We start from the raw sequence: 26,623 nt of genomic DNA, 5'->3' as shown, positions 1-26,623 counted from the left end.
AGAGAAAGAGTCTGCCCCCTGGAATTAAGCTGGACAAGTAATTGGGATGACAAACATTTGCACCAATAGCGAGGAGGTTTCAAAAGCTATAAGTAAAATAGCCAATGAAGAGAAGGAGCTGCCCTAAATGACGTGCCAGGCAGCCAACGACCGGCGCCACTGTGGAGAACGCGTGGCTTCCGTTTGGAGAAGGGGGGGGCTGCGTCTCAAACGGAAGGTGGTTGTTGTCCGAGCCCGAGCAGGTTTGAAACTGGGGGTCGGGCCGAGGCTGTGGTTGTCTTGTTGCCGAGGCCGCGCTTCCGGGCTAGGCTGTCTCTGCCGGCCCCGGCCCCGCCTCCCTTCGGACCCCTGGGTCCCAGGTCCCGCTACCGGTCCGACGCCCGGTCCGCCTCAGTCCGCTGCTGACCCGGCCCGCACTGCAGCCCCACGGCAGCCACCATGTCCCTGCACGGCAAACGGAAGGAGATCTACAAGTATGAAGCGCCCTGGACCGTCTACGCCATGAACTGGAGCGTGCGGCCTGACAAGCGCTTTCGCCTGGCGCTGGGCAGCTTCGTGGAGGAGTACAACAACAAGGTGGGCCGGGCAGGGGCTCGGAACCCAGTTGACGGGGAGCGGGCCCCTGGAGCGCCCTTTCCGGGCCGGAGCCCAGACCCCAGGACCCTCCTGCGGACTTGCCTTAGCGCCACGGAGCGGTTCCTCTGAGTCTGGTCTCGGGCAGAGAGGGTTTCGCACTTTCAGTTAATCCCGGCACCATTCCTGTGTAGTCAGGAGTGTAGTTACCCCGTACCCCCACTTTACTGATGGGGAAACTGAGGCGCACGATGTTGTGACTTGCCGAAGTCAGACAGCTATTTCGTGGCGGAAACAAATCTCAAACCCAAATTTACACCCCAGTTGCTACGCCATTTATCACTCCCGTCTCCCTCCCCTGCTGCCGCATTGCTTCAGTTGTGGGGCGGAGAAGGAGGAGGAAAGAAGGAGTGATGACTTGTGAAGGATAATGCTCGCGATTCAGTTGGTGGTCACTCACTTCTGGCCGTGTTGGATTTCTCTTAGCGCTGTTTACTGCGCAGACTTCTCCTCCCCCTATTCCCAGCCCCAAGCACTATTCATGGTTACCCCAGTCCCTCTGCCGGGATTGCCATTGCTGCCTCATATCTGTCCTTTAAAAAGCGATCTCTCTTTTGGAAATCTTGGCTTGTAGCCTTGATCCCGCCACTGTTTTCTGAATAGAGAAGGATGACACTTGCCATATCTTTCTTCGGCTTCTTTCATACTAATACAGATGTGTAACCGTGACTGGTAAGTATCCATCAATTCGAGAAGCCGTCGTAGACGCACGGGTAAGCTTTTAAGTTGGCAGTGCAGCATCAATTTAGTTTTGAAAGTTGTTGAGTAAGTCACTGGGAAGAATTTTCTTTCCTTTACCTGTTAATCGCTTCCTTTTATTGTATTAGAGTAAATGTTGTGATTGTTCAGGATCAAAGCAATTGAAAGCCTTGACTAGTGTGTTTAAAGTGCTGCTGGACAGTCATGGGGGGGAGGGGGGGCCAGGCAGGTTAGGACTGGGTCCTGTCTGGTCCATTTGACTAGCACATGTCAGTCAGTCTCGTTATTTCTGACCCACAGTTTGCTGTAGGAAAGGTGAAGGTCCCGTAAAAAACATTTGAACATTGTAAGTTTGTTTGCAGTTCTTTAGGAGCACAGCTGTTTCTGTAGAGTTAGGGCTTCTCCGGAATCCCCTTTGAGAAACTGGTAAACGTGAGGGACGCTCATTGCCCAGACATTACGCGTACACGATTTACAGACAAATACCATGGAGTGCACACTGATCTTCAAGTCCACCCATTACCCACAGAAACCAGAAAGTCCTGAGCAAGACATGACTTTATTTTTTTTTCTAATTCCTCTTTCTTACGGCCATAGTGGACAGCAGAGCTGCAGATGGATTCATGGTCCTGATTTGAAACCACGTTCTTGAAATTAAAGCACTAGAACTACTGATTAAGGATACATGTTTTTTAAAAAAGTAAAATATGTCTTTTAAAGGTCTTGAGTCTCACACAAGTAGATTTTTTTTTCCCTTGCAAGTTCTTCCAGGGTTAACTTGACTAAGCAGTAGGTAGTTACATTTCTAAGAGAGGACAAACTGAGCCACAGTTAGGCTGCTGGTGGAATCAGTGGCGTAATTGGTGTCAAACCTCAGTTGCAGAAACTTTACTCCAAAGTTTGTCCTTTGATTTAGCAGCTGTATGGGAGCTTTTGTGCCAGGCACACAGGCAGTGTGGCCTTTGTAGTGTAATGCAAGCTGATAATCCCAGTAGTAACAGAATAAGCTGCTAACTGTGCCTTAACTCACTCATGTGATGTAGGTGATCAGTGTCTTAAAGCTATATTTGTGCCCCCACCTACCTAAGTCAGGGTTTTTGACTTGAGAGTGTGTGTGCACACACCGTGGACACCTTTGGTGATCTGAAGTCAGTGGACCTTTTTTCACAATTATGTTTTCTTTCTTTCTTTTTTTTCATTTCAAGTTTTTAATTAAAGCTGTATATAAGATTACATTATTCCTGCATCTTCTCAATTGTTTCTTCCTTGTACTTGCCCTTTTCCTTTCCTACTTGGTGAGATTTGGCTTTACGTTCAAGGATCTTAAAGTACACAGGGTTATGAAGGAAACCAGTTATATTGAACTACAGTTATCAAGAACATTTTTAAAAAGCGATATTAGTAATATGTATACTTTTATATTAACTCATTAATGTGTACCACCCACTGTAATTATTACTGTACTTTTGAAGTAGTGATGAAGGTTAAACAACATTTCAAGATGTTTAACAACTTTAATGTGATATGAAAAAAATCGGTGATTTATGTTTGTGACAAAAACACAGAATAATGCCGCTGCAACTGCCTCCATTTATTATTGAAGAAAATGCTCAATTGCAACTAGAGGTTAGTGAAAATATGAATGTAACTTTTAAATTCAAGTTCATGGACCCCAAGTTAAGAAATCCTGCTGTAGAGGATCTGTGCCTGGGTGGGTAATAAATTCCGCTTTAAAGCAGTGATTCTCAGCCTCGGTTTTGGAGAAAACTCAACATGGAGGTGTCGGATTCATAATTTTGCAAGGATTTAAAAATAATTGGTTGGAATTTTCAGACCTTTGGTGTCTGCTTGCCCTCAACAGTGTTTGCCAGCAGGACAAAATAAATGGACATAGCAAACTAATGTTGATGAAAAGCCCAGAAATGTTTTTTTTTACTGTGGAAACATTGACTATCAGAAAACATGGTTATAATTTTTAAAGTTTGTATTAATGTATTCGTGTTTTCTTATAGTAAAATTATTCCTAGTTTGATAGAATTAAGTTTGTTAGAACTTCAAGAACTACTTAACTTTCAGGTGTCCCTACATCTAAATGAATCTGGAAACCATTACAGAGTGAAGAACAGGATTCTGCCCCATTATTGGCCATTGTGTTCTCTGTTCCCTGTTCTTTTTGCTGGGGGATACAGCAGCATTGGTAGTGAAGCAGTGGTTCTCTAAGTTTTAGTGTGGGTGTGACATCCCCTGAGGGACTCTCACATTTCTGGGCTCCACCCCTAAAGTTAACAGACATTCAAGTCATTCTGACACAGGTGGTCCAGATGTCACTCTTAAGAACTTCACCCTGGAATTACCGTGGCATCTGCTGACCACAGGCAGGAACCTGATCTTTTTGTACCTGTAAGTGCCCAAACATTGGTCTGTCCTTTCATCAGATGAAAACAGCTCCATTACCAGATAGCCAGCCTCCTTGAGGTCTCGAGGCTGCCACTTCCCAGTTTTGTATGGCCTTGGGCAAGTTAACTTCTGTGCCTCAGTTTCCTCTCTGTAAATGGTAAGAGGTAAGATTAAATGAGCTAATATACGTAATGGAACTCTGGCACATAGCAAGCGATTTAGAAATGTTAGCTATTATTTAATCATCATCATTATTGTACCTGTAATTGAAATATAATCAAAGAGAATTATATGGATATTAGGTAAATTTGACTTCTGAATTTTCCAAAGAGGAATCAGGACCTTAGGAGAGAAAGTTATCTTAAAAGGTCATTATGTTCATTCATTTGCCTTTTAAAGACTTGGGGGGTTGCTGCAGGGAGGGTGGATGATTCCCGTGAGCCCTTTCAACTAAACCCATTCTGTGGTCTGGAAGACTACAAGTACTGTAATGTGCTAATTTAAGCCCCTTTTCTCTTGTTCCACCAGGCTTAGACACAGTATCTCGGATAGAAGAACTCTGGTGTTTCGCCCGAGTTTTGACAATATCTGCAGTGTTTGGGCAGGTGATATTTCCTGTCTATTATGGGGAAAGATAGGCAGCAGTTTGTGGTATGTTTACATGCCACAAACTAACAGGGTTAGTTTTGAATAGAATTGATAGGTTGATAGGGATTTATTTTGCCCTAATTTTAACTTATCTGATTACTTGGGCTTTAATATTTAGCATCTAGGAAACATTTTTGAGGTCATGAGGAGAGAGACTATAGGTAGACCTGACGCTTTTTGAAAAATGCTGGTAGTGAATCTGGGTAAGGTTACTTTGTACTTGAAATACACATAAGATGAATGCTTGCTTTGTCAGCCTTTGTTGATTCCTCGGAGAGTTTTTTAATGCAGAGTTACTTTATCTATTTGGTGAGTAATTATTTTGACCTAGCATGTTAATTTTCATCTCTCAGTGTTTGTGGTAGCCCTTCAGAATCCTCATTTATTTGCTCATTAATTCAGCAAATATGTATTGAACACATACATACATGTTTTAGGCACGGTGATGATACTTGGTAACCTGTAGCCTACATTAGCAGACATGAGATTGGCAGCAATAAAATGTGTTATTGTACACATAAGTATTTTTGACAGATATTTAGACTTCTGGAAATTTTGCAGGGTTCCGTCAGCTCTGGCAAGACTGTCAGCAGGGGAATTGAAAAGATAAGAACTCTTCTGGTTTTAACTTCCTCCTTTCTTTTTTCTAGACAGTGAGAGGACTAATTCCTCCATAGGACCAACTGGATAAAAGTGCTTTTTGCCCTAACCTGGCTCACACAGACGTACTGGAGATGCTGTGATTTGAACTATGAATGAATCTGTGTTCTGTAGGTAGTTCGGCCTGCTTGAGGTGGCGGTGCCTAACTGGCCAGCCCCTGTGCCAGGAACTGGAGGGGTGCTGTGTCAGAATTCATCTCAGAGTTTGACAAGGCAGGTTCTCTCCACAGGCATTGATCAGCAACAGTCAGGAATAGACCGGAAGGGAGGACAAATGGAAAAGCCCAAGAAAAGCTGCTTGATTCTCTCAGTATTTGGCTTTAGCTTATTTTGGTTATATTAACAGTTTTGAGAAAATATCCCACTGACTGGAGTGGCATATTAATTTGGATAACTTGGAGGCATAAAAAAATTACGCATATACTTATGTATCAACCTTCATGTTCTGGTACTGGCAGTCTGTGTAATAAACGGAATACACAGTTTCCTCCCTCAGGAAGCTTACTTCAACAGGCTAGACATAACATCTTTTAATTTTTTTTAAATACAAGGTATGAGTAATGTGAACAATAATTTATGTTGTTATTCATTAAAGTAATAAAAATGAAAGTGAAGATGTGGTCATGCCTTCAAGGAGTAAATATTTTATATTGCGTATCTGCATATCTGCTCCTTGAAAGACATCTGACACAGTAAAATCCATAGTTTAAAAATAAATAAAAATGATCGTGTTTCACAGCTATTTCTTTTCAGGGGCATTTGATTCACATGTTGTGGGTAAAGTGTTGTGAAGCATCAGTTACCGAGAAGAGTGGAGGTGGGAAGTACCAGAAGTTTAGCAGGAGGATGGGAGACTAGGGAGAAAAAGGCAGAGGGGTTTCCTGCATGTTGATAATACGATGATTAAAGTTAGATAACTTTTCCTTAATGTTCTCACAAGGCGTGAGGAAGGATGGCAGTATAATGAAGTTGAGATGGGTATAGGAAGATGCTGGGAAAGGGTATCTATGGCTGCAGTTTTAAACTCAAGAGCAGTTTTCCGGAATAGGATTTTGATGAGCAAAATCAACAATCCCTTGTTGGGACAGCAAAGAGAGGGTGCACCAGCTGGCAGCAGGAGATTCTTCAGACCCTATTTGACACTTTGGGCAAGAGGGGAGCTAAGCTGTACAAGGAGACACAGAAGTACCAGCTTCTCTAGAAGCATTAGGTGAGACCAACTGAACAAGTGGTTACACTGTGAGCAGCTTGGCAGCTCCTCATCTCTGTAAGCTGGGGAGATGGAAAAGCTTCACATGTTTCTGCTGACTCGGAACATGGCCATGACCTCTTTCCCACAGGAACCGTCTTTACATCATTGAGGAAGAACTTGCCTCATTCAAAAGGAACCGGCACAGTAGCTATAGAAAGACACTGTGAGAAAGGAGGGGGGGAAATGGGAAACAAGTGGCAGGTAAAGTACCCACACTAGAAAAAATGTTTTTTACCTTAGTTGAAAATTAGTGACCAGCCCTGCCACACAAAGTCAAAGAATTTAAGAAAATAAAGAGCTCCAAGCAGAGATACAGATCTGCTAAAATAAGGCATGGTGTCAGGAGAAAAACATCAGCAGGTAGAGCCCAGGAAAATAGTGGAAACAAAAACAAAAATTATCACAGAATTAAAAGAATAAAAATGGGTACCAACTGCTGAAAATACAGTGAGGGATAGGAGAGACAGATTGAGAAAATGAAATGGAAATAATTAGAATGTACTAGATACAGAAAATAAAGAAGGTCTAACTTAGGTATAATTTGTGTTCCTGAAGAAGACCAAAGAAACGAAACCCAAAAACTCAAATATGCACTTAAATAATAGAAATAAAGGTTTGTAGTAAAGAAAACTGGGCACAGAACAGTTGGCAATAAAACATTTCCTGGGAAAGTTTTTATTGTTCATTTTAAGAGTGAATAAAGAATGTTTTGGACATCCAGGCAAAATAATCAAGTCCTCCAGAAGAGGGGAGGGAGAAGTTAGGCTAGCCGCATTTGACAGAAGCTATTACAGATTGCGCTACCATAAATACCTGGTGGGAGTGTGAGTTGCTACAACCTATTTAGAAAGTAAATCAGCACCTATTAAAATTTAAAATGCACATACCTTCTAGTGCCCTAGGCACTGTGGCCTCCAGAAGTAGTGACAGCAGGACACGAACACGGATGTCCAGGCATAAAACGTTTTGCATCGTTTAAAAGGATGAGTTGGACCTACATATTGACCCGAGTGATGCCCATTGTTTTGTTTAATAAAAAATAAGATTTATAGCATTGGATATAATATCCCATTTGTTTCTGAAAGTTGAGGGAAAACCTTAGGCTTGTGTGTAAATGTGTGTGAGCATAGAGAAGAGTGCGGAAGCAATACACACTGAGTTAATGTGATGTATTGGGGATGGGATGAGGGAGTTAGTAACTTTAATATACCTGTACTTTGATTTTATACAATGGTCATACACTTTACAATATAATTCTCCTACAATCTAAAAGTACATTTAAAGAATAAAATAAACCCAATTGAAAGGTCATTAAGATAGGTAGAACTTACGTATAAGAAAATGATAGAGAATATAATGGTGAGGGGTTTGGTGTAGGATTTGGTGTCTAAATTCTGCTACTCACCCACTTTGCCCTTTGGGCCTTTTTTCAAGGAAGTTATATACAAATAATAATAGCCAAAGGAGAAATCTGGCTCCCCTCTATTAATAGCTGAAAAAGTACCCCCAATAAAAATACTTAGGACCCTGGCCAGGTAGCTCAGTTTGTTGGAGCATCGTCCTGATACACCAAGGTTGTAAGTTCAATCCCCGGTCAGGGCACGTGTAAGAGTCAGCCAGTGAATGTATAAATAAGTGGAACAACAAATCTTTGGCGTTTTTTTTCCTCTTTACTTTCTCTGTCTCTAAAATCAATAAAAAACTTTTTTTTTAAAAAAAAAGAAACAGGAGTAAAGTTAATGAAAGGAATACAAGAATTCTACACTGAAAACTTCAAAGTGCTGAGAGAAATTAAGGAAAGCCTAAATAAGTGGAGAGTTGCTATGTTTAGGGGTTGGAAGACTCAATATTTTTAGTATAGCAGTTTTTCCAAACTGATTTATAGATACAAAACCCCAATCAGAATTTCAGCAGGTGTTTTGTAGAATTTGATAAGCTGGCTCTAAAGTTCATAGAGAAAAGTAAATGTGAAGAATAGCGAAACCTTTTTGAGAAAGAACAATAAAGTTGGAAAACTCACACTCTGATTTCAGGACTTCACCAGAAAGCTGCTACAATCAAGACAATGTGGTCCTAGTAAATGGACAGGCATATAGACCAATGGGACAGAACAAAGAATCCAGAAATAGGTGCAAAAATATGTGGTCAATTGATTTTCAACAGAGAGGCCAAGGAGAAAGTACAGTATTTTCAATAAATGGTGCTGAGACAATCAGATACTCATATGTAAAAAAGTGGACCTTGATTCATACTTTGCATCGTATAAAACAATTAACTTGAAGTGGATCAGAGACCTAAATGTAAAACCTAAAACTACAAAACTTTTTAGAAGAAAGTATTTGTGACCTGGGATTGGGCAATGGTTTCTTAGGTAGGATACAAAAAACATGAGCTGTAAAAAAAATGATAAACTTGCATCAAAATTTTAAATTTCTCTTCAAGAAACATTGAAAGAAAATAACAGCCATAGTCTGAGAAGATACTTGCAAAACACATAACTAGGGCCCTTGTTATTGTGGCCCAGTGGATTGTGCACTGGCCTGGGAACCGAAGGGTCACGAGTTCGGTTCCTGGTCAGGGCACATGCCTGGGTTTCAGGCCAGGTCTCCAGGTGGGGGCATGTGGGAGGCAAGCGATGGATGTTTCTCTCCCTCTTTCTCCCTCCCTTTGCCTCTCTCTAAAATAAATAAATAAATAAAATCTTTAAAAACAGATAACTAGGGACTTGTATTTAGAATATACAAAGGACTCTGAAAACTCAATAAATAAGAAAACAAGCAACCCAGTAAAAAAAGAAGTGAAGCTATTCTATATGATACTATGATGATGGATACCCATCATTATACATTTGTTAAAACCTATAGAATGTACCATACAAAGACTGAACGCTAACTCTGGACTTTGGGTGGTAGGTTCATCAGTTGTTAACAAACATGCCAGTAGAGAAGACTGTACGTGTGGGGACAAGGGGTATATGGGAACTCTGTACTTTCAGCCTGATTTGTCTGAATTTTTAAAAAATAAAGAATTTTTAAAGGACAAAAATATTTGAATGGACTTTACCAGAGAATAAATATGAATGGCAGATAAACATGGAAAAGTGCTAAGTATCATTAGTTGCAGGGAAACGCAAATAAAAATACTACTCCTACACCTATTAGAATGACTTAAAAAGAACAGCTGGCAATACCAAGTGCTGACTGGACGTGGAGCATGTGGAACTCCCATGTAATGCTAGTGGGGATGGAAAATGACAAAGCCACTTAGAAAACAGGTTGGGAGTTTGTTTTTTAATAAAGGTAAACATACACTATGACCCAGCAATTTCATTCTTAGCTGTCTACCCAAGAGAAAAATGAAAGCTTGCCCACCCAAAAGAGACCTCATACATAAATGTTGATACCAATTTACATTAATGGCCCCAGACTAGAAGTAACCCAAAAGTTTATGAACTGGATATAGTGATTCCATATAATACAATATTCAGCACTAAAAAAGAAGACACTACTGATACACACAACATGGACGAATCGCAAGAGTGGCGTGCTAGAAGCCAGTCACAAAAGACTCAATACTATGACTCCACTTTATTTTTTTAAAGAGTTTTTTAAAAGATTTTATTTATTTATTTTTAGAGAGTGGAGAAAGAGAGGGAGAGAAACATCAATGTGTGGTTGCCTCTTGCGTGCCTCCTACTGGGGACGTGGCTTACAACCCAGGCACGTGCCCTTACTGGAATTCGAACCAGCAGCAACCCTTTGGTTTGCAGGTTGGCACTCAATCCACTGAGCCACACCAGCCAGGGCAATGACTCCATTTATGTGATATTATGGAAAAGGCAGACCTATATAATGGATCATGGGTTGCTTAGGATCACGGGGATTGACTGCAGAGGAGTCCAAGAGAACTTTTCGGGGTGATGCAAATGTTCTATATCAATTATTTGGGGAGGTCTACAAAACTATATACATTTGCAAATGTATATATTCCAAATCATTGAACCGTACACTTAAAATAAGTGAAATTCTATTGTATGCGTCTGTACCTACATTTAAAAAAATAGGAAGATAATGGTATCTAAGACTGACAGTGAGAGAGTAAAAGAAATCCTATTCTTCTGTTGTATGGTTAGTGCTTATCCTCTCATTAGGGGTCTTTGGCAAAAATTCCCCATTCCATCTTCCAGTTGGTGGAAGGTCGTAAGTACATACCATGGCGTTTCCCACTGAGCCACAATGGAAGTCAATATTGGCCCAAAATTGACTCTAAGGAAAAGTGACCAGAACCAGGGAACTTCCTCATCAATGATACCAACTTTTTTTTTCCCAGTAGAAAAAAAAGTTCTTGATTGCTCATTTCTCACACTTTTTTGTGTAAACTTGTTACTAGCCAGTGGGGATGAGGGTCACTTTGTTGTGTGGGACTGCGCAGGGTCTAACTACAGCCCTTTAAGACAATGGAGTAACTGAAAACATACTTTATCAGATGCTTCAGGGCTGGGGAGGAAGGTGTAACCTGCTGGGCAGATAATGCAGTTCCATGAGTCAAAAGTGCAGGATTTGCATCTGAAAACCTGTCTTCAAGTTTTGTCTCTGCCTCTTACTAGCTTTGCAGTGTTGACCGTAACCCAACCCTCCAAGCCTGTGTTTCCTCCTCTGAGCCGGGAGGTGGTCGGACTAGACTCCCTCTCTGCAGTCGTTCTTGACTCTGCAGTACCATGTCAGGACTTTTGTCACTGACGGTGGTCTGATGTATTGGACACTGCTCCAGAAAAACGTGTTTATACCGCTCAATTGTGTTGTGTTACAGGTTCAGCTTGTTGGTTTAGACGAAGAGAGTTCGGAGTTTATTTGCCGAAACACCTTTGACCATCCTTACCCCACCACAAAGCTCATGTGGATTCCTGACACAAAAGGCGTCTATCCAGACCTGCTGGCCACAAGTGGTGACTATCTCCGAGTGTGGAGGGTAAGCAGGTGCTCCTGTCAGCTGCTGTTAGCAGCATGGAGTCATGGAGACCAGACTGGGGTTGGAGGCAGTGAGTGCCATCGCAGCCCAGGAGAAACAGATGCTTACGTGTCTGAAATGACCTGGTTTGGCTCAGCAGATTTCCCAGTAAACCTAGCCAAGATTCCTGGAAGTTCCTGCCGCTGGCTTCAGCCAGCCCAGGAAACCCGAGGCTCAGTTAACCTGATATAACCTTTGTGGGGGTGGTGATACTTGATGCCTCTTACTCTGTTTACAGCCAAGATACTTCTGAGTAAATTAAGCAAACTACCAGGCCACTGATTCTAGTGAAGTGTGCATGTGGATTATGGAGCTTCACCTCCCCGCTGAGCCGAGTTTAGCTTATCAGCAGTGGCATCTCCTAGCCTAGAGGTGTAGTGCCCAACCAGGCAAGGTACCAAGATTCATTCTGGGTTGGACAAGGTGAGAAGACCTGTCTGGAAAAATTTGGAAAACAGAGCTAGGCCGAGAAGAAAGCTTGGAAAGAAGTAGTACTCAGGGAGTTCCTCTGGGTTTTATTACTCTTTATGATAAAAATGCTCTACGCCCTGCCACCCCCATGTCTTATATTTACTAAGATGTCATCTAAATGGGGCTTTAAAGATCTTCGGTGAAGATGAGACTGCTTGATTGTTTCTTCGTTTGTTTGTTTTTGTTTTAGGTTGGGGAGACAGAGACCAGGCTGGAATGTTTGCTAAACAATAACAAGAACTCAGATTTCTGTGCTCCTTTGACCTCCTTTGACTGGAATGAGGTGGATCCTTATCTTTTAGGTAAGGGAGTGAGGAAGTGCTAATTCCAGTTTGAGGAAGCAAAGAGAACATTTTCTCAGCTATAAACTCGGCCAATTCATAACCGGGGCCGAGGTCCCTGCATCATCCTAGAATGGGGCCAAAGAGACTAGATGTGGAATGTGGTGATTAATTCCTCACATGGAATCGAGCTTCATGTGTGTGTGTGGTTTGTCTCCAGTGAGAGTCGAAGGTCCTAGGGTAAGGATTGAACACTTGACTCTTTTGGGCTCTCCTGGTACCCTCCCTGTTCTAGGAAGTGTTTGTGGCATGTGGTCTCCTGTGCTGAACAGGTGAGCAGGTGCAGGGAGAGAAGGCTGCCTGGGAACCTCACTCCCCTCGGCCACTGACATGTACTGGTTGTTTCCAGGTACCTCCAGCATCGATACGACTTGTACCATCTGGGGACTGGAGACAGGGCAGGTGCTGGGGCGAGTGAATCTTGTGTCTGGCCATGTGAAGACCCAACTGATTGCCCATGATAAAGAGGTAATGATGCTGTTCCCCTTCAGCTCTCTGTGCCTTCAGTGTTGTGAGGCTGTCCTCTAGCTGTTTTGCAAATGCTGCAGAAATCAATGCTAACATTGTGTGTAAAGTGAAGATAGTAATGTGTCAAAACAGTGGAAAACAGCACTGTAGTAAAGGGGTGAGTTTTTTGACTGATAGAAACAACTTGTTCTACAGTCTGTCATTCTTCTTTTCATGCCAGAGATTGCTGTTTTTTAATAATGAACTCTATTATAGATGAGCATGGACCTGATGTGATTAAAAATTAATCTTAGAGTAACACTTATCTCGAAATATATTTGCTTTCTGGGGGAAGGGGTAGTGGGAGGGAGGCAGAAAGAGGGAAATTTCCTGGCAGTTAAACATAATTCATCAGGTTTTCTCAACTTATTTTATGAAATTCTACTACGTTCACTTCATACTTAAAACTGTTTGGAATTGAATATTAGTTTATCGTGATGGTGATGTTTCTCCTGTGTTTATTGTAAACCGCAGGAAGCTCTTTGTGATTGTGTTTTAATTAGAGCATTCTTATGAGTGATTTTGGGAAAATGGTCACGAATCTTTTCCTCCCAGAGCTGCTGCATGCTCCTAGTGTTCTGATTTCCTGTGGGTAGTGTTTCCTTTCCTCTTCTACCTTACCCTGCACAGCGAGGAATATTATTATGTGTGCAGATGAAAAGGGAGCCTTGACCTTAGGTCAGAAACTTGAGGCTGTCCACAGAATGGGAAGTTGGTGACCAGGTTATCATTCTTAGTAAGGGGTTGTTCTTTGGCTTTCTGTGCTCCTAAGGGTAAGATCTGTTACAAGACTGCTGGACTGGGCTGCTGCTGAACCAAGGGGCAAAGGAAGAGTTTGTCCTGCAGAGAGGACCAGTAAGGAACTTCTGGAAACCCTCTTGACATCCAGTGGAACAGGTTGCTACATTTTAGTTATGTGACAATTTAGTCTGCTGTTCTCTGTCAGGGTCCAGTCCAGAAAACCAGAACTACTCTAAGTGTGTAAACAGAGGGGATTTAATCCAGGGCATTGCTTACACAGGTGACGGTAAAGCCAAGTAGCCACACTGGCAACAGTGAGGTAATCTAGAGAACTGGAGCAGCAGGAAGCAGCACTGCCTGTGGGCCAGAAGGGCCAAGGGAGGAAGCATGGTTACTAGAGCCCAGCGGCTGAGTTTACCTGGCAAAAGCTAGAACCATGGAGAGGACGCAGCCGTTGCCAGAGATGCTTCAGGGAACAGAAAGAAAGGAGGAGAAATATATTCGCGTCTCCCTACCAGAGGAAATGGCCATGACCAGCAAACAGGCCCTAGACTAGCACCCTGGCCTTGAAGAAATGAACCTGAGGATAGTTGCTCTGAGAGAAATAGTGAATATCTTCCAGCACCTTAGGTTTTTCTCAGCCCGCCTCTCTCTGTCAAAGTAAAGACTTGTTTGGGGGCTCTTGTTGTGCGTGGTAGATTGGTGTAGAGGAGGGTAGCATATATGTGGGGTTGTCATCTTCCCTTGGTTTATAGTGAACTATACTGGTAGAGCTGCAATGAAGACGCAGTTAGTTAAAGCTGAGAGAGCTTCATATACTCGGCCACATTGCCCGCAGTATCTTGTCGCTTAGCGACGCTGCTATGGTGTCCCTGTTCTTGGGAGTTACTGAGAGCTGGCCCCAGGGTGTGCGCAGGTTGATAAACATGCACCTGCCCTCACTCAGGTGGGTGGTGCTGGACAGAGCCTGGAGCTGCTGGGCCTCCTTGTGGTGAGCTGGCCAGTTCCCTTTGGAATCATTCCTCATTCCTACCATACAAAGAGAAGTGTAATTTCTTCATAGTCAGAGAAAAAGGAATTTATGAGGTTGTATAGAAACAGGTGCTCATTTGGCAGTGTCCCTTAGTAGGCAGAACCTTAAGAAGGCTGGAATCGTGGCATTTAGTGAGGAATTCAGTCTTGTCTCTCCAGAAATCAGGTGTTACTAACCTTGACCCCAGAAGATGGGTTTTGTTTTTCTTTCATTTGTTTTTCCTTTTCCAGTTTCTCTCTCTCTCTGCTTGGCTGGCTCTGGCTTTGTCTGTCTCTGTGCTTTCTCTAAAGCTCTCTGTTGCTCTCTGCCTCTATTTTCTCACAGACAGTAGTGGTGATCAGTGTTTGCAGCAAGTAATAAATACAGAAAACAATGATTCCAAACAAATTGATTCACTTATGAATGCAGACCAACTAGGAGAAGAAACAGCATGTCCTAGGACAAGAGAGTGATATTAAACCTCTTTGTGAATATAGGAATGCCTCCCATTATTTAAAACTGCTGTTACCTCTTGCAACTGAGTCTCAGGTCCAGGTTTCACAGCAGAACCAGCTTGGCTGTTAAGTGGCCACAGGAGGGCTGCTTCCAGCTCTCTAATTGATGATATTTGCCTTAATGTGGTCATGGATCTGCCTCTCACTGCACACAGATGCAAGCCGCCAAGGCCCAGGAAATAAATGTCTCAATCTTGTGTTGTGGTAGAAGACAGCCACTGGCTCTGGCTCCCACCGAGCCTGTCTATACACGCAGAATACTTGCTCAGTATACTTGTGCTCTGTTGGTCAGCAGGGTATGTACTCTGTTCTGTCGCAGGAGTTGGAGGAAAAAGACTTGGAAAGCAAATGTGGGAAGAAGCCAGCCAATTTCCGTAGCAGAATGATCTTCACTTTTGGGGAAGTCACTGATGTTAGAGTTCTTGAGTTCCAGACTTATAGACATTGTTTGGCTTTATTTAATTCCTCCTGAGTCGTGAACAGGGGTTTAGATGAACTAGGGATAGCAGATTTCCCTGGTATGGGAAAAGGAGGCAATGGATTGGGTCTGACTGAAATGTCTTATTCACCCACAGGTCTATGATATCGCGTTTAGCCGGGCTGGGGGTGGCAGGGACATGTTTGCCTCCGTGGGTGCTGATGGCTCCGTGCGGATGTTTGACCTCCGCCATCTAGAACACAGCACCATCATTTATGAAGACCCACAGCATCACCCGCTGCTTCGCCTCTGCTGGAACAAGCAGGACCCTAACTACCTGGCTACCATGGCCATGGATGGAATGGAGGTGAGCACTCTGCTTCAGGACAGCATAGGCCCTGCCACCTAACTCGGGCTCTACTTCATATATCAAGAACAGTGGTTCTCAACTGGTAGCAGTTTTCTCCTGGTGGGCTTTTGAAAATGTCTGGAGACAGTTTTGATTATCTCAACTCAGCAGGAGTGGGGCGGTGCTACTGGCATCTAGTGGGCAGAGACCAGGGATGCTGCTAAAACTCCTGCAGTGCACAGGACAGGGCCCCGCAACAAAGTATTATCCAACCGGAAACGTCAGGAGTGCTGAGACTGAAAAAACCTGATCTAGAACAAGCACACTGTGTTAAGAACTTTGAATACTTGAAGAGTTGAAGTTGGTGTCAAGAAAAGCTATATCTAAAAAGTAAACCAAATCATATGTGCTCACGGTGCTGAGTAAAGAAACAGGCGGTTTCCCCCTTCTGTGGTCAGGACAGATTCTCTAGCTTTAGCAAACAAACATGGAAACAGCAGCTCTACCCTGTTACTTGATAAAAGCAGTAAGTTGTGGGTAGAGATGATGCAGCGATTAACTTTGTTTTGTGGAGCCAGCCCCTCAGACTCCTTACATTCCAAATTCTGCTTTGGGGGCAGAGAGTGCTGAGCATGCACGGAAGCAGCGTGCGCGCCTAAGGGGACTTGGTGCATTATCCAAATTCAGGTTACCTGCTTCTGGATCTTCCCTTCCTTATCAGTCTGAAGACCCTGTATTGCTTTAGATACAGACTATAAAGTACCTGTGTCTTCTTTGTTTTCTTCTTCCTCAATACAGTAGCCACTTTTGGGACAGAGACCCTATGTATCTAATAATCTTTAAATCCACAAATGAAGAAGGTACACTTTAAAAAAAAATTTTTCACCCTGGCCGGTATGGCTCTTTGGATTGAGTGCCAGCCCACAAACCAAAGGGTCACTGGTTCAATTCTCAGTCAGGGCACATGCCTGGGTTGTGGGCCAGGTCCCCAGGAGGGGGTGCACTAGACACAACCACACATTGATGTTTCTCTGCCTGTCTTTCTCCCTCCCTTCCCCTCTGCCTAAAAATAAATAAATAAATAAATGTGTGTGTGTATATATATATATATATATTTTTTTTCTCTCTTGTGTAGTATCTTTTGTTTGTTTTTTCTGTCACACTGTGAAGTTCCTGGGCCTTTTACTTGTTATTTTTGCAGGTAGTGATTCTGGATGTCCGAGTTCCATGCACACCTGTCGCAAGGTTAAACAACCACCGAGCATGCGTCAATGGTATTGCGTGGGCCCCACATTCATCCTGCCACATCTGCACTGCAGGTAATCACGGCGGGGGAGGGGCTGCCTGGGGAGGGAGAGGTAAGATCTTTCTCTTCTTAGAATTGTAATCTTACTGTTTTCCAAGGATAGTTTGAAAGATTTGCACAAAGTAACTCAATTAAGAGTTTCCCCACACTTGTGAAACTGAAGCAGTCCAATTTTCCAAATGCTCTTGTATTCTCAGTGAGATCAGAGCATCTTCCATATACTATTTACGTCCTGTATCAGTTACAGACTTGTGTCTCATACTGTTCTCCACTGCCCTCCCGAAATCTAGGTTGACACAGAGGACTCAGATCCAGGAATATGGGCAGTCTGCCTTAGACATAACAGAGTGGTTGGGACTGCCATGATTGGCACCTCCCATGGGAGATGTAAGGGACCTATAGGGAGCTCTGGATGCATTGAAGGGCTCTGCGTGCCCGGCTTGGTCAGTGGTGTGTGACTTGTAGTTTTCATTTGTCCGTTTGCCAGACCAAAAAGAGAACCCCTTAGAAATAGGCTGGCTATCAGTGTGCTTTTATTTTAGAAATAGTATAATTCTCTTATTAAAAATTAAAACAGTACAGAGGCATGTAAGATAGGAAAGCGAAAATCTTTTCTCTTTCCTATCCCTTTTCCACCTCATTTGTACTCTCCATAGGTGACCTCTAACAACAGTTTGTGTGTCTCCTTCCAGACCTTTTTATGTGGATATAGGCAGGCATGTGGTCTCCCACCCACCGTACTAATACCTGTCCCTTTATTATACACAGATGGGACTTCACTCTAGCCCCATCATGTTCTGCTCCTTATCTTTGTCAGTGTCTAGGGTTTCCTTCTAACACATGAGTATTCCTCTTGCTAATCAGTACTGTCCTCATTTCCTTGTTCATTATGGAGCCAAAGGAGCAGTGTAGTAGTTAGGTGGTTTTCTGCCATTGTAGCATTAATTTGAAAGGTTTATGAAGCTTTTGCTGTGTTGGGCCTTTGCTCATGCCTGCGTGTCTCATGGAGGGGCAGTTAGGGCCCTGCCACCTTCCTCTGTACCTTACTTAGCTTGTGGTCTGACTTCTTCATTACCGCCCTGTTTTTTTTCCCCAGGGGTGTGGACAGGAGTGGGTGGGTGAAGGGGAAAACAAAGGTGTCGTCCATTGTTGATGGGGAACAGGAATGTTCCCCCCAGCAGAAGTCCATCGCTGCCTTTTTTTTTTTTTTTTTTTTTTTTTTAAGTGAGAGGGGAATGGAGGGGAAATGAGGGAGGGAATCATCAATATGTCGTTGCCTCTCGCGTACCCCTTACTGGGGACCTGGCCCCCAACCCAGGCGTGTGCTCTGACTAGGAATCAAACTGGCAACCCTTTGGTTTGCAGGCCAGCACTCAGTCCACTGAGCCACACCAGCCAGGGCGTCCCGCTGCTGACTTTGCTGGGCTTGCTGCTGTTGAGTGGGTTGCTTCTTTCTTGAGTCCTTTCAGTGGAAGGAGGTGCTGCTGAAGAGTATGCTTAGTTGAGCAGTGAGGAAAAGGAACTTAGCGCTTTAGAGGTGCTGAGTGTTTAAAACAGTTCCCCAGATCTCTTGACAGACTGTCACCAGAAGGGCATCGCACGTCTTGCCTGGGTAACACAGCCGTGGCAGGAGGCCAGTCAGGGTTGAGTTTATTGAGATCCCCTGTGTATCAGAGACAGGCTTTCCCATCAGGATGGGCTGATGGAATTATGACACTGTGATAGTGAAGGTCTTTGCCTGTCTTTTTCTTCTCTTAGATTAAGAACTTACTATTTTGATTATAAAAGTAACATGATCACATTGCAGATCACTTTAGAACTAGAAAAAAAGTAAACCTCACTGGCAACCTTGCCATCCTAATAGGACCCCACCGTTCTCGTTGCGATATTATTTCCTTCTAGTCGTCTCTCATGTGCTTTTATATTTATTTAAGGTGATCACCTTCTTCCTGGGGTCCTTTATTGGGGAAATTGTTTTTATTTTTATTTTTTTATTTCTTTTTTTACTCTTTAAAATAGATTTTATTTACTTATTTGAGAGGGGAGGGAGAAAAAGAAGATGAGAACCATCGACGTGTGAGAGAAACATTTATCAGTTGGCTTCCCTTTGCATCTTGACCAGGGACTGAACCTGCAACCCAACCATGTCCCCCAACCTGGAATCCTTTGCTTTGCCAGAGGGCCCCCAACTGAGCCACACTGTCAAGGTTGTTATTTATTTATTAACAAGTTTAAATCCTGGAGGGGCACAGCATTGCACGGATTCTGTGTCCCATGGCCTTGGCAGGAAGGTTGCTGCTGAATCTAGGGCGGGCCAGGCTACTGTTCCCACGAGCACGAGTTCCCTCTCCCCAGAATGCTCTGGTGCTGTTCGGTTTACCACCGGAGTCACTGTGTTGCTCTCTGCTCTGTACACATAAGCACATCTCTTGCCTAGATATAATTTAGTTTCATCTCGAGCATAGACACCTTCAATTTTAAGAAGAGCTGTGTGCTCCCTCTGGTTCCGGAGACCCCGTTTATAGCCAGCAAGAATGGCCTTGGACCACCGCCTCCCAGACATGTTCGTTGTGGAAGTCCAGTTCCTGGCAGGCTCCACAGGCCCCCAGATGGTGAAAAATCAGGAAATTGTTTTTAATAGCACATGTCCACACAGTACTTCATCTCAATATCTGTTTAACACCTCATTTAACTACAAATGTCCATAAAATAGGGGGGAAGTTCCACTAAATTGAATCATCAGAGAAGGATCTTTAATCACTCAAGTACTGTGAGTGGCTGGAAATGACATGTTTTGGAATCATTTTTATCTCATCCCATCCTCCTTTCCTGGTGCCTGCTCATCTAAGATGAGAGGAGCCCACCAACTCCCATTCTGGCTTCCCAGCTCTGAGGCAGTGAGTACAGCTGTGGGACAGTCAGAGGCTCACTTTGGGTCTGCTCTGCCACTCACTGGCCCCAGAGCTCCGTGGTTCAGGGCAAGCCCCTTAACAGTTCTGAATCTCGGCTTCCTCATCTGTAAAACAGGCTTAAAATAAAATCTCCCTCACTGGGGTCTCGGTGAACAGATGCTTTGTAAACTCTGACTACCACCACTACCAAATGCAAGGATGGTTATCTTCTTTGCCTGAGGTGTGACCTGGCTTTCTGGCTTTCTGTGTCCCTAGCGGATGACCATCAGGCTCTCATCTGGGACATCCAGCAAATGCCCCGGGCCATCGAGGACCCTATCCTGGCCTACACAGCCGAGGGGGAGATCAACAACGTGCAGTGGGCCTCGACTCAGCCCGACTGGATCGCCATCTGCTACAACAACTGCCTGGAGATACTCAGAGTGTAGTGTGGAGGCGCCATGCCCGCGAGGCAGGGGCTTATGTATTTCCTGCCTCTGCCCCACCCCAAAGTAAGAAGAAACGTGTTTCCGGCGGCCAGTGTGTCTTTCATTGCTTTGCACCCACTATTACCAGAAACTGCTCTAGATGTTCCTGGCCAGTCACCCCATCACTCTGCGCCAGACTCAGCGCTGTGTGATGCCTCCTCAGCCCAGGGCTGAGTTTTAAGATTTTTCTCTCCTTTCCTCTTCTCCTTTGGTTCCTCAATTAAAAATTTCTGTATATTTGTTTGTCAGCCATTGTGTTAATGAGCATTACCGGCACTGGGTGTGTTTGTATTCATCTGCCCCAGTGTCTCTGTCTGTCTGTTGCCCAAGGCAGCAATCTGTGTCCATGTCCGTGTTAGCACTTAAGTGGGAACAAATAACCAATTTGAAGTTGTCTTTCCTTCTCTTATCTATGTCTGTAACAAATTTCAACTTTGTATATTTTTTATCTATCAGGCTAATTTTTTTATGAAAAGAATTTTACTCTCTGGCTTCTTCCTTTGTTTCGTAGTCCTCCCTATTAGCACCTTCCTCTTTTCCCTCAGTGCCTGGACCTGGCACTGGGCCCTTGCCCCTGTGAACAGTTTGCCGCCTTGAATCACTGCCTGAGCAGAACGGACCTGTCTGGGAGTCCCACACCGCCCTGGTGCTCTGAAGTCGGCCAGCTCTCACACCTTTTCTCAGCCTGGCTCTTCTCAAGGGCATTCTGGGCTCCAAAACAGATGTGTGAAGCCTGCTGTTTACTCCCTGAAGTACCTCTGTCCAACGCCACAGGAACCTACTGAGAGTGTGCTACAGCTGAGATGGGCTGGTTGGGGACTTGAGGGAAATGGTTTCAGGGAAGCTGAGCCTAGAGCATGTTTCCAGTACATAGTTTGAGTCTGTTTTCCCCTCCAAATAAAAGCCCCAGACATTCTCTTTCGTATCTTGAACGATAGGCGAGAATAATCCATGAGCTGAACTTCGGTATCTCTGTTTAGTTTACTGAGACTGGTGGTCTATCAGCCACCCTTTGGATTGAGTGCCCTGAGGCGAGAGACTCCTGCTTGAGAGGCACCCAACCTGTGGGTCTTACCCTAAAAAAGGCTCCTTTAGAGTGTGGGAGATGTCACCTCTTGTAATGGAGGGACTGATGGGGCAGTATGATTTCAGGTCATCAAATAAATAAATAGCTGCAAAAAGAATCAGAGACCCCAGGGTCAGCCAGTTAACAGCTCTGCACACACCTGTCAACTGCCCTGCCTCCAGGTTAGGTTCCAAGCAATATTGGACTTGGAGGCTGCAGGTGTCTGTTTCCGTTACGTGAGTAAGTTCCACGGAGGGGGCTTGTGTGTGGCTCTGGTTGTAGGCTGAGTTTGGGACACACTTAGAATCTGGGCAGGAGTCTGCCTGGTTTGTCATGCTCGGCCAAGTGGCGGAAGGTTTCTGAGACCCTGGGAGGGCAGCAGGCTTTCAGTCTGATGGTTTTGTCCCTATAGGCTCTCCCCTGCTTTGTCATTCTGAGCCCTGTGAGAGCTTTTCCATTGTCTCTTCAGAAGCAGATGTATTTGTATCCTCAGAGTCATAGCTCTTTGCTTTACTACCCAGGGGCTTGTTCCAAAAAGCTCTTTTTTATTTCCCTTTCTACCTTTTTACTTTTTTATTCTGGTTTTGGGGCTCTTTGGCTGGTCACCTGCTTGAGGTTTACTCCCCTGCTTTTACCACCAGACTTGCAGTGTGTCGTGTGGAGATGTAAAGTGAGCGGTTCTTGGTCAGAACCCTCCTCTGCTTGTAGTTGTGTTGGATGGTTCCACGGTCCTTCTCCCAAGGGTAGCCTGCGCTAGGAGGTCATCAGTTTCCTCCTGTGGGAAAGGGTCTGAAATGGAGGTTAGGATGGTAGAGGGACCTGGTCTTGCTTGGCAGGGCTTAAGTATACTGAGTTCTGATGTAAGATTCCTTTCCCAGTCTGCACCTAAACCTGGAACGAATGGTGAGATTTGTCAACTAGAACTCAGAAACAACCTGGAGAAAAAAATTAGTTAATAGAAATTAGAATATACTTGGTTAAAGTTGCTATTTATTCACCTACAACTTTTGATTTTTTCCTTTCCCTGTGGACTTCCAGCCCTGTCACCGTCCCGCAGTGCAGTCCTCCTCCTCCTCACATCCCCGTCTCCCTGAGCTGACACACACGCTCACAGAGGTTGGGGCGCTGGTATTTGGAAGTCCCAGTTCCTTCCCTCTCTTTCTGCCAGAGGCCAAACGGCCTCATGATTGAGGAAGGGATTTCTGTAGTCCCGAGATTGAGAAAGCCTCTCAGCCAGTCATGTTCCAGGAAGCACAGATCTGTAGTAGTTTCAAAAGCAAGTGTCTGTTTAATTTGTTTAGATTCTCAAACTGACAACCAGAGAGCATGAGTGGGAGGGTCTGCATCCGCTGTCCTGGAGCGTGAGCAGAGCAGCTGCCAGGATGCCATTGGACAGGCCATGGTGGCACCTCTGGGCTCTGGCTCTGATGGCCCTTTGGCTTGTTCTTGGCCCGTGAGCTGAAGCTGCCCTTTGTTTTTCTTGTCTGCCCTGAGGGCAAGTGGGGGAAGGTGCGGAATAGATTTGGCCTCAGGTTCCACATCAGAGAGCTGGTGAATGGATACTAGTCCTTCCAGAGTTTGAGTATTTACTCTCAGGAGAGTTGGAACCCTTTCCTTCCAGGGAGGAAACTGGCTGCAAGGAGACGACTTAAAGAGAGAAAATATTTGTAACTAGGTGAGAATTTCTTACCAGAACCAGGATCTGCTCCCAGAGAACTGGTTTGGTTTTGGGAAGAAACAAAAAATTGAGATTTCTACAAGGTCTTGATGATAGTTGTGGCTGAAATTTTAGAAGATTTAGGATGTGGGAGAAAATCAATGGTAAGTGTTGCTTTGGATCAAAGGAGAAAATATTAGAGGGCAGTAATGGCCTGAGGTGGGGAAGTATTCAGACTGTCTGCTGTGTGGCCTGGGTGTCAGGGACCATTCATCGGCTGTGTGTGATTCTGGGTAACTGTGGGGACAGGGTGACAGCTCAGGGCAGAGGAGCCCCTCCCTGCAGTGATGTAGCCATGCATGACGTTTGGTGGTAGAAATCTTCAGGTCTCTGGAATCCTGTGATTGCCCCTGACCGTGGCTCTTCTTGCCTGTCGGTTTATGGAGAGCCGAAGAAGCGGAGGTTGTAAACAGTCATTCCGACTTTGCTCCACCTTTCCCTTTCTCTTCTTCTTCTCTTCCCTCTCCCTTTCCACTGTAGAACTTTCTCCCTGCTGCATCCTGGGCCTTGAATTCGTAGGCTATAAGAATAGGTAAGGGCTGCAAGGTTTTCCAGACATAGGAGGGCCAGCCCAAGACCATGTGTCCCCCTTCCCCGGTTTGAGAACATGGCAGTTCCTTCAACTGCCTGGCTTGGGGAAAGGGAAGCCATTGAAGTCGAAGTCTCTAAGCAGACTCTCCCCTTTACTCTCTGCACTCCAGGATGAGGAAGGAGGGCTATGCTTGGCACTTCCCATTTGGTTTTTCCCTGGGAGGAAAGTTGAACTGAGCAGTCACTGTGAACTTGGGGCCAGGCTCTCTAAGGATCGTCTTTTCTGTACTGGCTGACCCAGCTCCCGAGAAAGTCTCATGTTGCAGAGCCTTGCCCACCTCCCCCACCTGCACCCTCTTCTCCCACAGTGGTCATTGCTGCTAATAGTCAAAGGCAAATATATGGGCCAGGTCCTCTTAGGCTACTTTCTGCATATTATTTTTTAAATATAGGACATGCAGGTGCCTTTCCAAAGAGGACTTGGACTGGTATATCAAACCAGAAACAGATAAGCTAATAAAAGTATGAACTCAAGCAGAAAGATGTTGGCAGTCTGTGTAACAGCTGGAAAACAGCTGGAAGTGCCCACCTTCGGGACAAGCGAGTGAATATGAAATTGTGATATCTGCTATTTAACAGAAACGTTCTCACCTTGGGTTGATTGTGGTGTACAGTGTGTTATGACTTGTTGAGTTAAAGCTTTGACTTGCTTGAGTCAAGTATGAATCATTTGCTTTGGTTCCTGTGTATTTTATGAACCCCTCTTGTCAGTGACTTTTCATCCCTCCTCCCCTAGTGTGAATTTGTAGCATGATTGTACAAACTTCTGTGTAGAAAATGGAGATTTCTTGTTCTCTGAAATGTTAAGCTCTAGCCAATCAATCTCTGTCCCCTTTAGCCTAGCGTGTCTGAATTTACTTTCTTGTTATATATTTAAACTTTTCCCCTATACCATAGGTTTTGTGGCATCCTTTGGTCAGGGGAAGAGGAAGCTAGCTGCCCCTTGCAGAACTGTACTGTAACCATTTTTCTTTTTAAGATATTATCTTCACAGGACTGATTGTACACAGGGCTTATAATAAAATCTTAACACTGTGCTGTGAAACCACCATGGTCAATCCCCACTGAAGGCTATTTCAAAGGCACCTGAAAGTGGAGTGTTATGTCTATGACTTTATTTCTTGCGTAATTAGGTATATTAAACCTAATTTTCACCCTTTCATTCTGTTTCAGCCTCCTGTATAAGACCATATTTTCTGTCCATCATACTTTGTAATAAAACGTGAACATGTATAGGTTGACTGAATTTCTTCTTGTGATAAATTCAGTTTTCCCATCCTGCCACTATGGTCATGTGTCAGAGACACTGGCTGGGGGATTAGACTCCACCCCAGCTCATCACTCTCTGACAGCCTGACCTATCGCCTTTAACAAAACACAGCACCTGCTCCATGCCAGGGGCACGACCCTCAAGTCATTCACAGCCTGCCAGAGGAGACCCCCACATAAACAAATACGTCAGTGTGGTGCAGTAACAGGTGTGTTCAGGCTTACTGGTAGTCCTGAGGAGTTGGTGACCACCTGCAGCGAGGTGGGAGCCAGAGAGGGTCAGGGAACTTCACAAGACAGATACTTGAACTAGGTTTTGAAGGCTAAGTAGGAGTTCTCTGGGAATAGGGTAAGGCATCTAAGACAGAGAAGATACCCAAGTACCAATCTATAAATGCAAGGAGTGTGGTCATATTCAGAGAAGTGCAAGTTGATGTGGGGTTTTCTATGGGGACTGGTAGGAAATGTGGCTAGAGAGGTAGGCAGGAGCCAGATCAGAATCTTTTGTGCTTTGCAGAAAGATTAGACCTTACTCCTGTATGAGCCTGGAAATATTACATAGAGGGAAGTCATGCTCAGAGTTGCTGCATTTTGGAAGCCATGAAGAAAGTACCTTTGAGTGGGAGCAAGGGGGTGGAGATAGGCAATCAGTTCACCTATTAGAACAGTCAAAGTGAGAAAAAATAAAAGCCTGAACTAAGGAGCAGTGGGAAAGGAGAATAGGTCACAGGTGAAAAGATTGAAGAGACAGGATAGTCAGGATTCAGTAATCTTATGGAAGGATGACAAAGAAATGATAACTCCCAAGTCTTGTGGATTTGGACACCAGGCTATAATGGGATGATTAGAGTTTCCAAGTCCAAGTCAGTTTCCCCAAAGTGGTAGGATGGAAAAGGAGTTCCTGTCCCCACTGCTATCCAAATTTTGGGAGTCCTGGATGAATACTCCCCATCCCCCATTTATTTTTATTGTTGGGCATTTTAAGAGAAGAAAGAAAAGTGACTTCCATTACGTAATGGCAGACACTTCCTAAATTCTGGCTCACTGAACCATCATAATTTTAGAAGAATGGAGCCGGGGTGGCAGGGGGTCTGTGAAGGAGAAAGTACGTACAGTGGGAGTTTAAATTTTACGCGGCAAAATTGAGCATCTGCTGGCTCTATTAGAACTGTGCCATATGGTCTGACAATGTGTATTTTGGGGGGGAAGTGCGTGATTTCTGCTCTTTGTTTTTTAAGGGGAAAGCTGGGAGAGTAATACCGATTGTATTAATCTCAACAGACTGGGCTATGCTGCAGGAAAAGAAAAAACCTCAGAGACTGAACACAACAAAAGTTTGGGGTTTGCTTACATCATCAGTTTTCATCTGGTGCGCCATGGGAATTTTTAAATGCAATACCTGACTATTTAATCAGGGGCACTGACCTCTTTTCCCTTAGATTGGCAAATAAAAAATGTCAACAGCCAACACGATAGCTGTCCAGTGTGAATGAATCAGAATTATACCTAATTTTTTGTCAGATGGGCAAAAAATACATTTTTTGGTGTGCTGCAGAATTTTAGTAGTTTATGTGTGCCATGAAATGAAAGAGATTAAAAATCGCTGGCTTACATGAAGTCCGTTGGAAGTTGCTCAGCTGTCCTC

The 26,623-nt window shown here is 44.2% G+C and overlaps 1 protein-coding gene and 1 pseudogene across 1 annotated transcript; one reads left to right on the top strand and one right to left on the bottom strand.

Annotated features, from left to right (window-relative positions):
- Positions 1-193: 193 nt before the first annotated feature.
- On the top strand, positions 194-24,950 carry DCAF7 (DDB1 and CUL4 associated factor 7). The gene is made up of 7 exons (XM_024573015.4): positions 194-576; positions 11,099-11,257; positions 11,958-12,069; positions 12,458-12,576; positions 15,459-15,668; positions 16,852-16,969; positions 20,124-24,950. Exons 1-7 carry the CDS (start codon positions 439-441, stop codon positions 20,294-20,296), a joined length of 1,029 nt encoding a protein of 342 aa, XP_024428783.1. The 5' UTR covers positions 194-438; the 3' UTR covers positions 20,297-24,950.
- On the bottom strand, positions 19,005-19,549 carry LOC128779195 (large ribosomal subunit protein eL33 pseudogene; annotated as a pseudogene).
- Positions 24,951-26,623: the final 1,673 nt, after the last annotated feature.

This window comes from Desmodus rotundus, chromosome 9 (genome assembly GCF_022682495.2).
Source record: "Desmodus rotundus isolate HL8 chromosome 9, HLdesRot8A.1, whole genome shotgun sequence".
NCBI classification, from domain to species: Eukaryota; Metazoa; Chordata; class Mammalia; order Chiroptera; family Phyllostomidae; genus Desmodus; species Desmodus rotundus.
This window is presented reverse-complemented; position numbering and strand designations above follow the sequence as displayed.

Excerpts from the sequence above, each read along its gene's own strand:
- DCAF7 (XM_024573015.4), top strand. The coding sequence starts at position 439 with ATGTCCCTGCACGGCAAACGGAAGGAGATCTACAAGTATGAAGCGCCC. Across the intron at positions 12,577-15,458 it reads TGATTGCCCATGATAAAGAG|GTCTATGATATCGCGTTTAG; the intron begins GTAATGATGCTG and ends ATTCACCCACAG. Across the intron at positions 16,970-20,123 it reads CTGCCACATCTGCACTGCAG|CGGATGACCATCAGGCTCTC; the intron begins GTAATCACGGCG and ends CTGTGTCCCTAG.